Source organism: Balaenoptera borealis (assembly GCF_965194805.1).
Source record: "Balaenoptera borealis genome assembly, chromosome: 16".
NCBI classification, from domain to species: Eukaryota; Metazoa; Chordata; class Mammalia; order Artiodactyla; family Balaenopteridae; genus Balaenoptera; species Balaenoptera borealis.
In genome coordinates this window covers 84,320,438-84,334,956 of record NC_138872.1, presented here as the reverse complement: position 1 = coordinate 84,334,956, position 14,519 = coordinate 84,320,438, and the positions used below count along the sequence as shown (strand labels likewise).

The following is a 14,519-nucleotide window of genomic DNA, read 5'->3' as shown; positions in this document are numbered from 1 at the left end:
ATGAAAAAAGCCAAGGCCTTTCCCAGGGAAAGATGGAAAGGACATTAAAGAGGGTGCAGCTGGGGCAACTTCAAGTCACGGAGACCCTCCTGCACATCAGGAGACACAGCCATAAGGCCCCTCCTGTCCAGGAGCCCAGTGGGAGACCAAGGTCAACTGGAACCTCTGGGAATTCACCTTTGAGCCCCTTGGCACCAGGACTTCAGAGATGCTCCACTCCAGCCGGCTGAATGAACAGAGGATGAGCAAGGGGTATTTCTGCCCCAGGGTTTATTAACATGGCACCTGGCAAGGCTTAGGCACTCAGTAAACACTAGTTTTCCCTTCCCTTCCTTAGCTACTGAGAGCCAATTCATAAACACAGCGGAAACCGGGAAAAAAGAAATAAACCAATGCTTAGAAAGTAAGTATCCAGGACTTCCCTGGTGGCGCAGTGGTTAAGAATCCGCCTGCCAGTGCAGGGGACACGGGTTCGAGCCCTGGTCTGCGAAGATCCCACATGCCGCAGAACAACTAAGCCCATGTGCCACAACTACTGAGCCTGTGCTCTAGAGCCCATGAGCCGCAACTACTGAGCTCGTGTGCCGCAACTACTGAAGCCCGCGCGCCTAGAGCCCGTGTTCCGCAAAAAGAGAAGCCACCGCTCGACACAACTAGAGAAAGCCCACGAGCAGCAACAAAGACCCAACGCAACCAAATAAATAAATAAAAATTTTTAAAAAAGTATCCATATGTATAAATAAACATATACTATATTTAAAAGGCAGTAACACTCTTCCCATTCTTATTTCTTCTTTCTCTCATAATGTGCGACAGCAGGTAGAAAGATCTCGCGAAGGTTGCTCCAAAGCCCACGGGAGTGAATGTTCCGGTAAACCTGGGGCTCTGCTGATGGGGTCCAGGCCACGTGGGGGCAATGCTGGCACCAGGCTCGGGCACCTCTGTACCACTCGTTAGTGGTCTGGTTGGTAGCGGCCAGGTACAGACAGAAGCACAGGTAGCTCCCCAGGAGGAAGCTCAGCACCACAACAAAGCCCAACAGGAAGACAATCCTCGGGAAGGTCAGGAACAGGTACTGGGGGCAAAGAAGAAGCAGCACGTTAGGCAGCTAGGCTGCGACACGCGTCGGGGTTAGGAACCACCGGCCATGGTCACGTCCATATACACTTCAGAACTGCCTTCCCATCTCCCCCACCTCCATACACATCTGACCCACTGAACACAAAATCAGAACCAAAAACAGCACTGACAAACATCCCAGGAAGAATTTCATATGGGATAAATGAAGTGTGTGCATTCAAGGAAAAGGGGAAGGACACTCAGGAGATGATGCCAGTTAGCTATTCAGAAAATAAACAGAGAAATGAATGCAGATCTTAGTTCATACATCAACATAAAGTCCAGACGGACAGAAGAGATCAATCTCTCTCTGAAAACAATACGACCCCAGAAATACATGTACAAGGGTATTCACTGTAGCACTGATTTTGACAGCCCCTCTTCCCAAAAGAAACAAGTTAAATGTCCATCCAGGAGGAAGAGTAAAACTCTGGGATAGTCATACTATGGAACAACAAGGAGCCTTTAAATTAGGTCAGTGTCTATGTACTAATTTGGAAAAGATGTTGGTAGTATATTGCCCAACAAGAAAGACAAAATGCAAAAATCACAATGGAATCCTATTTGTGCAAAAACAAAACTAACTCGATGAAAGTGTATGGCCATATAAATAAACGTAGAAAAAAAGCCTGAAATGTACACCAAACTATAAAAGTGGTTGTCTCTGGAGAATGAAACTGTTGGGAGGGGAGGGGAATAATTCCCAGTTTATATTTTATTTTTGTCCAAGATGTTTTAAATTTTCTTCCCCCTCCCCCCCCCCCGGCTTTATAGAGATATAATTGAAATGTAACATTATGAAAGTTTAAGGTGCATGTAATATACAACATAATGATTATATATATTATATAATGAAATGATTACAATAACATTAGTTAACACATCTGTCACCTCACAGTTACCATTTGTGTGCGTGTGTTGAGAACCTTTATGAGCTACTCTCCTGGCAACTTTCAAATGTACAATACAGTATTGTTAATTACAGTCACCATGCTGTACATTACATTCCCAGGACTTATTCATCTTTCAACTGGAATAACTACCTTCCCTTATTTCCCCCACCTCCCCCCACCCCTAAAAGTTCTGGACTACTTGAATTTTTATAAGTTCGTTTTTATGATAGACAAAGAATTCTGAAACAGTTCAATATTTTTGAAAGTTAGCAGAAAAGAAGTAGATACTTATCAAAACTCCATCAAAACTCCCGATGGGCGAGACTTGCTAACTGAAGTTACAAAGAAAAGAGACAGATTCGATGAGGAAGAATGTCTAAAGCTTTTTAAACAACAAAAAATGAGACACACAAACAGAAAACAAATACAACAAGAATGAACTACCATTATTATCCAAAGACCTCAAATCAAAAGTTATTCTCATATCAAATAGGTAAACAATTAAAGGGCAGAATTCACCAAAAAAGATATACAAATGACTGACAGACAAGGAAAGTAATCAAAAGTAATGAAAGAAATATAATTTGTAAAAAAGGGTAAACCATATTCTGTCCAACTAGAAGCACTTCCCATCCCAGGCATCATCAATGCCTGCTCTGATGCAGTGAAAGGAACACTTACACACTGCTCTAACCACAGGTTTTAAAAAGCAATTTGACAACATATATCGAAAGACTTATAATTGTTGTCAATCTTTGACCCAGTATTTATGTTCTTGGGAATCTATCCTAAAGAAAGTCCTAAATACAAAAGCAAAACCATATACACAAGATTACCCATTGCAAAGGGGAAAATGCACTTCACGAGTGGAGTGAACTGGTAGTCACCTCCTTAAACCAATGAATCAACCCGGGCTTCACTGCTCCTATGTCACCTGATGGGATGCACTATGAAATACACATCCCTACCTAGGAAGCATTTTTGCCAAAAATATTTAACTTGAATCTAATCAAGGCTCTAGAACTAACTTCCAGTTTACACTAATATAAAGAAAGAAAGAAAAATTAGATGACAATTAGGAAAAGAAAAATCTAGAACATGGGACATTTTAAAAGATAACTAGACTGCTAAATGTCAATTTAATGAAAAAAAAGCAGGGGCATTATTTTAGAATAAAAGGACATAATATTCAAATGTAATGCATAACTATAAAATGGAATCTGGTTCAAGGAGGTAAAAGAGCTATAAAAGATATATTTGAAACAATGGGGAGATCTGAATATGGGCTAGAGAGTATATAGATTTATTATTACTTTTCTTACATGGGATAATAGAATTGTAGATACGTATGAGAACGTTGACATTCTGAAAAAATGCATGCTCAGGTATTTAGGGGTGAAGCAACATCATCTCCAACTTATTTCTAATAATACAGAAAAATATATACACACGTATAGAAAGGAAACAGATTAAAATGTTAACAATTTAAAAATCTAGGTGGAAGGTATATGGGTAGTCACTCTGTTATTCTTTTAACTTTTCAGTATGATTACAAATTTACATAATTGGAAAAAACTTGAGAATAAAAACTATTCAAGGTTAAAACAACAAGGAGGTATCATGACATACCTATCAGAACAGCTGAAGTGAAAATCAGTGATAATGATAAACCTGGCAAAGATGCAGAGAAACCACTTACTCCCACATCCCTGGTGGGGAGAATGTAGAAAGGTACTCTGCAAAACAGTGTGGTACTCCTTTTCAAAACCTAAAATGGACTTACCATACAACCCAACAATCACACTGAAGACTTCTTTTCACACAGCGGCTTCTAAACCAATGTTCATAGCAGCCTCATTAGTGATAGCCAAACACTGGAAATCACCCAAACGTCATTCAAAGGGTAACTGATTAAACAAACTGTGATCCATTCTCACCATGGAAAACTATACGGCAGTAAGAAGGAATGAATTACTGATATAAGCAACCACTAGGATGAATCTCAAGGAAACTGTGCTGAGTGAAAAAAACCAAACACAAAATGCTACTGTAGGATTCCATGTATGTAACAATAAATAACATAATAACAGAGATAGAAAACAGATGAGTGGTGGCTGGGCATTAGGGATGTGGGGAGGAGGATGTGGGTATCAGGGATAACACAGGGAGTCTGTGGTGATGGACAGAAGAGCACCTTGGTTGTGGTGGCAATTATTCAAAGCTACACATGTGACAAACTGCACAGAGCTACACACATAACACAAACGAACACATATATAACTGGCACTGTGGACTGTGCCCATGTCAATTTCTTGCTTTTGTGCTGTGATTGCATAGGGATTCTGGCATGGGGAGAAGAGCTTAGGGGTGCACAGGATTCCTGTAACCTCCTGTAAATCAATCATTATTTTAAAATAAGAGTTAAAAAAGATGCAGGCTTTAGGACTATGTGCATATTTTCTCATATTAAGACAATATCCTTCAATTCCTATTTTCTAAGTGCTTTTATTATAATGGGTATTGAATTTTTTGACAGGCTTTTCAGCATCTAGAGAAATAATCATATCATTGTTCCTAATACTTAATAATGCTGTATAAGATACTAATCAATTTCCCAATATTGAACCAACCTTGCATTCACTTAATACATCCCACTTGCTCATTTTATTTTCTTTGAAACAAAAGGAAAAAAAACACTCAAGGAGAATTAGGCAGTTACCTAAAAAAAGACTGCTCATAAGCCATTTCCCATAAATGAAATAGAAATCTTTTAGCAATCAAATGAGTTTTTAAAGAATGGCTTTGACTTTTACATTATGGTAAATTAATGGGCAAAGAATAATAGTCTTTTCAATAAATGATGCTGGAACAACTGGATATCCACAAACTAAAGAATAAAGTTGGAACCTTACCAAACACAATGTACAAAAATTAACTCAAAATGATCAAAGACCTAAATGTAAGACCTAAAATTATAAAATACTTTAAAGAATATTTAAGTGTAAATCTTCATGATCTTGGATTAAGCAATGATTTCTTAGCTACGACACTACAGCAAAAGCAACGAAAGAAAAAAATAAATTGAACATCAAAATTTAAAACTTCTGTGCTTCAAAGAAAACTATCAAAAAAGTGAAAAGACAACCAACAGAATGGGAGAAAATATTTGCACATCATGTATCTGATAAGGGTCAAGTGTCCAGAATATAAAAAAGAACTCTTGCAACATAAGAATAAAAGACAACCCAAATAAAAACGAGCTGCTTCTTCCTTAAACTTTCTTCTCCAAAGAAGATATACTAATGGCCAATAAGCACATGAAAAGATGCTCAATATCATTAGTCATTAGGGTAAATGCAAATCAAACCACAGTAAGGTATCACTTCATACCCACTACATGGCTATAATAAAAAAAAAAAAGATAATAACAAGTATTGTTAAGAATGTGGAGAAATTAGAACCTTCATAGATTGCTGGTGGGAATGTAAATGATGCAAATGTTTTGGAAATCAGTCTGGTGGTTCCTCAAATGATTACAATGGAATGTTATTTAGCCATAAAAAGGAATGAAGCACTGATTCATGCTACAACATGAATGAGCTTTGAACATACTATGCTAAGTGAAAGAAACCAGCTCAAAAGGCTGCATATTGTATGATTCCATTTATGTGAAATGACCAGAAAAGGCAAACCCATAAAGACAGAAAGTAAACTTGTGGCTGCCTGGGTCTGGGGAAAAGGGAATGGGGAGTGACTGCTAATAGATAAGAGTTTCTTTTGTGGATGGTGAGATGTTCTGAAATTAGACTGTGGTGATGGTTACGTGGTTCTGTGAATATATTAAAACCACTGAACTGTGTGCTTTAAAAGGGTGAATTTTATGGTGTGTGAATTATATATCGATTTTTTAAAATTATACATCAATTTTTTAAAAAGGAATGCCTTCACGTTTTGACTCAGAAAACAAATGCCCTTTTTCCAATTTTGAAACCTGAAGTCAGAAACATACAGCCCACAACATAATTACCTGAATATTAATTACCTGAATAACAAAGACAGTGTCAACCACCTGCAAGTGTCCCAAGTCATCGACGTAAGTCTCCAGGTACAAGTCCGACACCATCACCAGCTGGACCAGAAACACGGTGCTCACCACAGCCATGGTGGCAGCCGAGGCCGTCAACGTCAAGAGGTAGAAGAGGAAGTACCTGATGTTCCAGGCCCCGATGCAGTTGTTCACCCACACACAGTGATGGTCAAAGCGGTGCACACACCGGTTACACACACCTGCACAGAAATGGGGGAGCCACAACCCTGCGTTGATCCTTGATAATGACACCATGCACACCTACTGAGAGTTTCACACGCTGACACGAGCAGTATGAGCTGGCCGTGTCAATGGCAGCTGCTGTCACCAAGCTTTCAGAACCGAAGGGGACAATACAGTAGCCACATGTGAGTACTGAGCACTTGAAACGTGCCTACAAGAGAAACTTGAAAGAATATTTTGTTGGTATTGATAAATGCACAGTTGTTTTTCAATTATGCATTGCTCCTTTGAGATAAATGTGAATAATGCTAAGATGACAAAATAATTAGTGAACTTACTTAACTTGGACATAATTTTAAAACTGACGCTTTTGCTTTAAAGTCAAATCAATTCTTCTGATAAAGACGAACCATTATGTCAATATAGATATGGATATTAAAGAAAAATGCTGGTTTATTTATTTATTTGTTTATTTATTTATTTATTTTGGTTGCGCTGGGTCTTCATTGCTGCGCACGGGCTTTCTCTAACAGCGGTAAGTGGGGGCTACTCTTCATTGCGGTGCGCGGGCTCCTCATGGCTATGGCTTCTCTTGTTGCAGAGCACGGGCTCTAGGCATGTGGGCTTCAGTAGTTGTGGCACGCGGGCTCAGTAGCTGTGGCTCACAGGCTCTAGAGCGCAGGCTCAGTAGTTGTGGCGCATGGGTTTAGCTGGTCTATGGCGTGTGGGATCTTTCTGGACCAGGGCTCGAACCCGTATCCCCTGCATTGGCAGGTGGATTCTTAACCACTGTGCCACCAGGGAAGTCCCAAGAAAAATGATGTTTTGGTACTGATTCAGTCATTGAAAAACTTTTAAGAATATCTAGAATAGCTTCGGTATGTGAATCAGCTCTTCCAACTATAAATTTTATGAAATCTAAATACAGATCAAGAATTTCCAATAAAAATTTAGTGTCTATTGATTGAGATGTACTGTAAATGTAAAAAACACGGAATTGCAAGGAATTAGTATGAAAAGAGAATATAAAAAAATCCACGAGGGGGCTTCCCTGGTGGCGTAGTGGTTGAGAATCCGCCTGCCAATGCAGGGGACACGGGTTCGAGCCCTGGTCTGGGAAGACCCCACATACCGCGGAGCAACTGGGCCCGTGAGCCACAATTACTGAGCCTGCACATCTGGAGCCTGTGCTCCGCAACAAGAGAGGCCGCGACAGTGAGAGGCCCACGCACCGCGATGAAGAGTGGCCCCCACTTGCCGCAACTAGAGAAAGCCCTCGCACAGAGACGAAGACCAACACAGCCATAAATAAAAATAAATAAATAAATAATAAACCCAAAAGTTTAAAAAAAAAGAAAAATCCACGAATGATATTTTTATACTGATTACATGTTAAAATGGTATTTTAGATATCTTAAGGGACATATAATTAAAATAAATTTTTCCCATTTCTTTTTACTTTTGCAACATGGCTACTAGAAAATTTTAAATCACATCGGTGGCTCACATTATATTTTTGTTGGACAGCACTAATCTAGAATCTTGGCCACTGCCCAGAAGAGTAGCCTCTGCCAGGACTGAAGTCTGCAAACACAACATCTTACAGAAACATCTCTTGAGCAGCAAGCACTGCCACGTGGCAAAGGAAGGGCTGTTTTGCCCAGAGCTGAAGGTTACCCACTACAGGAGAACATAAGACCTCACCTCTATGCATCTCAAAGAAACCACTATCTAACTATCCCCTACCAGCAGAGGCCACCTCATGTCTGGAGGTCAAATGGCCCTGCTTCTAGATTTATGTAACATTCCCTTACAGACGAAGCCCACTTGTCCGTTGTGCGAGGGCAGAGCTGGAGGGGCCAGAACCAGACTTACTGCAGTGCTTGGATCGCGCTGGTTTCCTTAAATCACAAGTAGAACACCTCATGTTCTTTGGGAACATCCCTTCATCAAATTCATAAACTTGAAGAAACAGTAATTCATTTGCTTTTGTTATGGTACCTGAAAAAAGGAAGGACAAGTGTCAGTTTCGAGCAATACAGTGGACCAGATGTTCACACAATCTGTCCTGGCAAAGCACAACTAAAACTGCTGTATTTAATATTCCAAATAATTTATTTTTTAAATTAACAGCTTTGAGATATAGTTCATAAACCCAATTCACCCATTTAAAGTGTACCATCCAATGGTTTTTATTTTTAATTAATTAAGTTATTTATTATTTATTTTTGGCTGCATTGGGTCTTCATTGCTGCTCGCGGGCTTTCTCCAGTTGTGGCAAGCGGGGTCTACTCTTCGTTGAGGTGCGCGGGTTTCTCATTGTGGTGGCTTCTCTTATCGTGGAGCACAGGCTCTAGGTGCGCGGGCTTCAGTAGTTGTGGTGCATAGGCTCAGTAGTTGTGGCACGCGGGCTCAGTAGTTGTGGCATGCGGGCTCAGTTGTTGTGGCGCAGGGCTCAGTAGTTGTGGTGTGCGGGCTCAGTAGTTGTGGCATGTGGGCTCAGTAGTTGTGGCACACGGTCTCAGTAGTTGTGGCACATGGGCTCAGTAGTTGTGGCACGCGGGCTCAGTAGTTGTGGCACGCGGGCTCAGTAGTTGTGGTGCCCAGGCTCAGTAGTTGTGGCGCACAAGCTCAGTAGTTGTGGCATGCGGGCTCAGTAGTTGTGGCATGCGGTCTCAGTAGTTGTGGTACGTGGGCTCAGTAGTTGTGGCACGCGGGCTCAGTAGTTGTGGCGCACGGGCTTAGTTGCTCCGCGGCATGTGGAGTCTTCCCGGACCACGGCTCAAACCCGTGTCCCCTGCACTGGCAGGTGGGCTCTTAACCACTGCGCCCACAGGGAAGCCCCCATTCAGTGGTTTTTATAGTCACAGAGTTGTACCACCACCACCACAATCAACTTGAGAACACTTTCATCACCCCAAAACGAAATCCTTTCAGCAGTCATTCTCCACTTCTCTCTAATCTCACAACCCCTGGCAACTGCTAATCGATTCTCTGTCTCTACGGATTTGCCTTTTTTGGATACTTCATATAAATGGAATCATACAATATGTGGTCTTTTGTATCTGGCTTCTTTCATTGAGCATAATGTTTCCGAGGCTCACCCACGTTATAGGATGTATAAGTACTTCATTCCTCCTTATGGTTGAATAACATTCCATCGAATAGGTATATCGCATTTTATTTATCTGTTCATTAATTCATGGACATTTGGTCCTTCAAGGATAGAAAAGATTAAAATAAGTGGATGGGGACTTCCCTGGTGGTGCAGTGGTTAAGAATCCACCTGCTAATGCAGGAGACACAGGTTCGAGCCCTGGTGGGGGAAGATCCCACATGCTGCGGAGTAACTAAGCCCGTGCATCACAACTACTGAGCCTGCGCAGCTAGAGCCCGTGCTCTGCAACAAGAGAAGCCACTGCAATGAGAAGCCCGTGCACCGCAATGAAGAGTAGCCCCCGCTCACCGCACCTAGAGAAAGCCCGCGCGCAGCAACGAAGACCCAACGCAGCCAAAAATTTAAAATAAATAAATTTAATTTATTAAAATAAGTGGATGGGAAAAAAAATACCAAGCAAGTATATATCTAAAAACAATGTAATAATAAATATTAGTATCAGACAAAGGAGACTTGAGAGCAAAGAGTATTACTAGTAACAAAGAGGCTCATTGTATTTTGAAAAAAGATTCAAGAGATAATACTAATTCTAAACTTGAATACATCTAATATGAGTATATATAACTATTGTACACACACACACACATATAATAGCTTCAAAATATGTTAAGGAAAAATCTGTCAAATCTACCATCAGAATGAGATCACATACCTCTCTCAGTAATCAAACAAAAATATTAGTATGAATATAAAAAATCTGAACATAACATCTTGATCTAATGGACTTACATGGTTGCCTGTGCCCAAGAACTAGAAAATATAATACTCTTTTCAAGAACACATGGATCATTTACAGAAACTGACCACATGCCTGGGCATAATGCAAATATCAGTAACAACTTTAAAAGAAACAGTATCATATAGACTGCAAGCTCTGTATATAACACAATTAAGCAATAATGTTTAAATAGTTCTAAATAATCTGTGGGACAAAGAAGAAAAAATAAAACTAGAAAACATTTAAAACTGAAAGATCATGCAAACCCTACATATCAAATTTTTTCCAAAGCCCTTGGAGGGATCACTACTCGTTTGTAGCACTGTCAGTGAGACAGACAGTTGATCTGTCACCATTTTCTATACTAAGAGCCTCAACTTACCAGGGTTTGTTTCACAACTTAGGGCAAAAAAAACCAGATTTACAATCAGCAGCAGATAAGGCAGAAAAAGGTAATTCAAGGAGAACTCCAGCTCTTGACAGAGGCCAAATATTTCCCAGGTGTATTCAGTATAAACCATCCCTTGCAAGATGAGATGCAGGATAACAAAGGTGTGGTTTCTGAAAGGACACAGGTACATGACTTGTTCACAGGGGCTTCTCTGTGAAAAAATCACACCACACTACAGAAGGTGAACCAACGGACAACCACTTCCTTTGGGTTTGAGACAACAGTAAGAATTACATTAGAAATCATGTGAAACATTTCACCTAGTGCCTACCACATAGTAAGTACTCAATAAATGTTATCCATTATAATCATCATCTTTGTTGGGAATTGAGGTCTCAGTATCAGTATATATTTTTTACAGAAATGCATGCCAATACTTTCCCATTCTTTAAGTATTGATACTTAAAATTAGATATGTCAAATCCCCAGAGATAAAAGGCAGATTATCTGTCAGTAAAGGTTCTGAACCCAGGACTCTTGATCCCTCCAGCAGCCCTCCCTGTATCACGCTGGAAACAAACAAGGAACCTCCTAGAGCTAGAGGACAGCAACAGTTAACAATCGAAACAGAAAAGAAGATAATACTTAAACTCTGAAATATAAATACCGTGTATGGAAGAGGTAATGAAGAAATCTTAGCATGGCTCTCCGAAGGCATTCTGGAATTATATATGAAAATATCTGAAACAAAAGAAAAGAGAAAGGTTCAGTTTCATTTCTCTTTCTCCCCACTCCTAAACAAATTAGATGCTTCACTTTTAGCCAGCAATATTGGTGATATAAAGGCATGTTTCTGCATGTGAGCAGAGAAGAGATTTAAGTGAGAATAAAGAGGTGGGCTTCCCTCAGCTGGCCTTCCTTTGATGTCAACTCCTCCATTTCCATCCTGACCCCAAACAAGGCACTAAGTCTTGGTCTTCAGGCAAAGGGAGGTGAGCAGAGGGGCTGGATCAGGTAATGCTGATATGAACTGTTAATGTAGCCTTTCCCTGCCTTGGGTTCAATCCTAGGTTCCAGAGTCCACCTCCAGATCACAGAGCATTAGCCCAGGTCCCCCCACCAGGCCAACACCTTCCCAAGGCTGCTCACCCCAATTCTGCTCACTTTGATCCCTGGAGGAGTGTGGGTAGCCCGATGTTCAGCTTTCTACCCACACTACCCCCAGTTTCACCCATCAGGCCCCTCCAGGCAGACACCGCTCACATCCATGCCCAATTACAGGCATCAACTCTAGAGAAAAACAGCCAACCTTGAGAATGCTATCTTCTCTTAAAGCATCATCAAAAGATTACTTTCGGGACTTCCCTGGTGGTCCAGTGGTAAAGAATCCACCTTCATGCAGGGGATGAGGGTTCAATCCCTGGTCGGGGAACTAACATCCCACATGCCCCGGGGCAAGGAAGCCCACGTGCCACAACTATTGAGCACAGGAGCCTCAACGAGAGAGCCCGCGTGCTGCAAACTACAGAGCCCACGTGCTCTGGAGCCCGTGTGCCACGACTAGAGAGAGAAAACCCACGCACCACAACTAGAGAGAAGTCTGAGCGCTGCAACTAGAGAGAAGCCCAAGCACCGGAACGAAGAGATCCCGCATACCTCAACAAAGATCCTGTGTGCCGCAACTAAGACCCGACACAGCCCAAAAAAAAGGAAAATAAATAAATTAAATAAATTTTTTAAAGAAAGATTACTTTCAACAGCAACAAAAACAAAAACAGAAAGATAGAGACTTTCGAATACACTGCAAGTGCCATAAATGAAAGAACAAGTGAACGAACGAATAAAAAATGGCATCTCTTTTTTGTTCTGACAGAAAACTGGTGAGCCTTTTAGAACGGTGGTATTCAAAATCCCGTGGTCTCCAACCATCACTGTTACCTGTGCTCCTCTTCTGACCAGGCCTTTCAAGCAATGGGTTTTCGAGCAGATGCAGATCGTAACAACACCAATCAGCATAAAAGCCAAGTAGAACAAGAAGAGAACCAGAAAGTCCATCCTGGGGCTACAAAGGAACAGAAAGAGTGTGATTATTACTGAGGGATATAGTCCAATGCATATTCTCAGACATCAATTCCCTAAGTGACTCCAAACAGAATTCTTCATCCTTCAAGCACAAATTGCCTCTCAGTGGGGCTTCCCACCTGGTCACCCTTCAAAAGTTTCCTAATCAAACCACTGTGGTCTGCCTTGTGGCATCTCCTGCCTGCAAATCCCAAAATAAGTGGGGAAGAATATGCAAAATGCATCCCCCTTCTCTCCCACAGCGATAAATCAGTCTTTTACTCCCCTGAATATAAATTTTCACAATGACATTGATATGAATGTACCCAAAAGAATCTACTGACATTGCTCTTGGAACAAGCATCCACCAGAGGCACTCAGGGGCCCCCAGCCAGGATCAGGCGTGCTGTCCTATGAAGATCCCTCCAGGGCAGTGACCACAACACTCAGGGATCACCCAGGGGGACCAGAGTCAACACACAAGCCTGTATTAAGAAACTGGAAATGGTTACTTTTGGCCTTGGCAGATATGGTTCTGGGCAGAACTTCCAATTAAGATAACCAAACTAGAAACTCCTCACGAGATAAGACAGAGGAAAGAAAGAGCAGCAATTCTCACGAGGTGATTCAGGGTCCCCAGCCTACATATTTCTTTTGTTTAGATAGTTTTCAGCCGGCAGCTCGGGCATTCCTCCTCCGAACATTCACGGAGAATCCAAACGGCATCTCCTCTTGTTCAGCGGCGTGCGCCTGGCACAACAGGTGGCACCCAAAGCTGCAGGAGACATGGCTCCTCTAGGAAGCTGGATCTGGCTGCAGAGACATCAATTCAACCCTCACATAATATGATAGGCTAGGAGTCAGGGGCGGAATGCATTGTGTAAAAGAATTTGGAAGTCAAGGGATGTTGAGACCCCGCATGGTGAACGGGGCTGTAAGATTTCTAGACAAAAAGCTCATTGGGAAGAAATAACCCGGGAGCCTTGGATCTCGGTGTTTATCCCTATACCTGAGGAGCCCACGCTGGGGACCCGACAGAAGAGCATTCCCGAGGCCACTCTCCGTCCGAAGATCCCAGCGGGTGGGCCTGGCCGGAGCTTTCCCCGGGAGCCGAAACCGGGGTTGGTCGGATGGGGGAGTGCAGAAAGATCGGAGGGGACACTGGTGGTGTCTGTGCGCCGGGAGGGGTGGAGGTGGGGCTGCAGCTCCATACACAAGGGGGAAGGGCGGGTCAGACAGGGAGACGAAGGGCCCCGTGCCAGCCCGGGTGTCTAATAGCCCAGCGGAGGCGGACTTACCGCTGATACCTGTCTACCACCAGCTGCACCTGATCCGCGCGTCTAGGGCGCGTCCCCAGACTTCCGGCGGAGCCGTGACGTCATCACGCGCCGCCGTCGGCCAGGCCGACTTCCGGCGGAAGTGTGCGCGGACAGCTGAGGGGGCCGTGGGGCTGCCGCTCGTGTTCTGCACCCTCGGAGTAGTCTCTCGCTTCCCGCCTTGGCTCCTCCAGAATGTGGTTAAGTCTGACGGCCGGGAGGTCCAGCTTTATAGAGCCGTTGCCAGAAATCTTACAAAGAGACTGTCCCAGGCCTGGTGCGGGCGAGGACGCCGGTGTTGTGAAGCGGACGAGCCGCCCACCGGCCTGGGTAGAGCCCAGTCATGGCTCGGCTCCCAGCCGAGCAGCGACCCCGGGCGGCCCAGGGCAGGCACACCTAGGGGCTCATACCCTGTGTCTTAGTGGTGGACAGAGTTCGCTTTGCTTTCTGCCAGTCACACCGTTGGGACCTGTCTGAACCGTTCCAGTGTCTTTGCTCCTGCTGTCTCAGAACACCTCTGAACATCCTGCCTCTGGGAACATGACGATTGTTTGACTCCAAACCTAGAGGATA

At 42.8% G+C, this 14,519-nt stretch overlaps 1 protein-coding gene across 9 annotated transcripts; it reads right to left on the bottom strand.

Annotated features, from left to right (window-relative positions):
* Positions 1 to 734: 734 nt before the first annotated feature.
* Positions 735 to 14,007, bottom strand: ZDHHC4 (zDHHC palmitoyltransferase 4). Of its 9 annotated transcripts, XM_082360012.1 has the most exons (8): positions 13,929 to 14,007; positions 13,276 to 13,443; positions 12,508 to 12,631; positions 11,237 to 11,310; positions 10,561 to 10,739; positions 8,158 to 8,283; positions 6,055 to 6,299; positions 735 to 1,075 (listed from the first exon to the last, which is right to left on the bottom strand). In XM_082360012.1, exons 2-8 carry the CDS (start codon positions 13,332 to 13,334, stop codon positions 785 to 787), a joined length of 1,098 nt encoding a protein of 365 aa, XP_082216138.1. In that variant the 5' UTR covers positions 13,335 to 13,443; positions 13,929 to 14,007; the 3' UTR covers positions 735 to 784. The 9 variants fall into 9 exon arrangements, with proteins under 9 accessions (XP_082216138.1, XP_082216142.1, XP_082216139.1 ...); XM_082360016.1 differs by lacking the exon at positions 13,276 to 13,443 and having other exon boundaries at positions 13,929 to 13,947; XM_082360013.1 differs by lacking the exon at positions 13,929 to 14,007 and having other exon boundaries at positions 12,975 to 13,443.
* Between the last annotated feature and the right edge of the window lie 512 nt (positions 14,008 to 14,519).

Coding starts and splice junctions, on each gene's coding strand:
- ZDHHC4 (XM_082360012.1), bottom strand. CDS start 13,334: ATGTTCGGAGGAGGAATGCCCGAGCTGCCGGCTGAAAACTATCTAAAC. Junction 10,740..11,236: donor CATTACCTCTTCCATACACG/GTATTTATATTT, acceptor GTGTCCTTTCAG/AAACCACACCTTTGTTATCC. Junction 1,076..6,054: donor ACACTGTCTTTGTTATTCAG/GTAATTAATATT, acceptor CTTTGCCCCCAG/TACCTGTTCCTGACCTTCCC.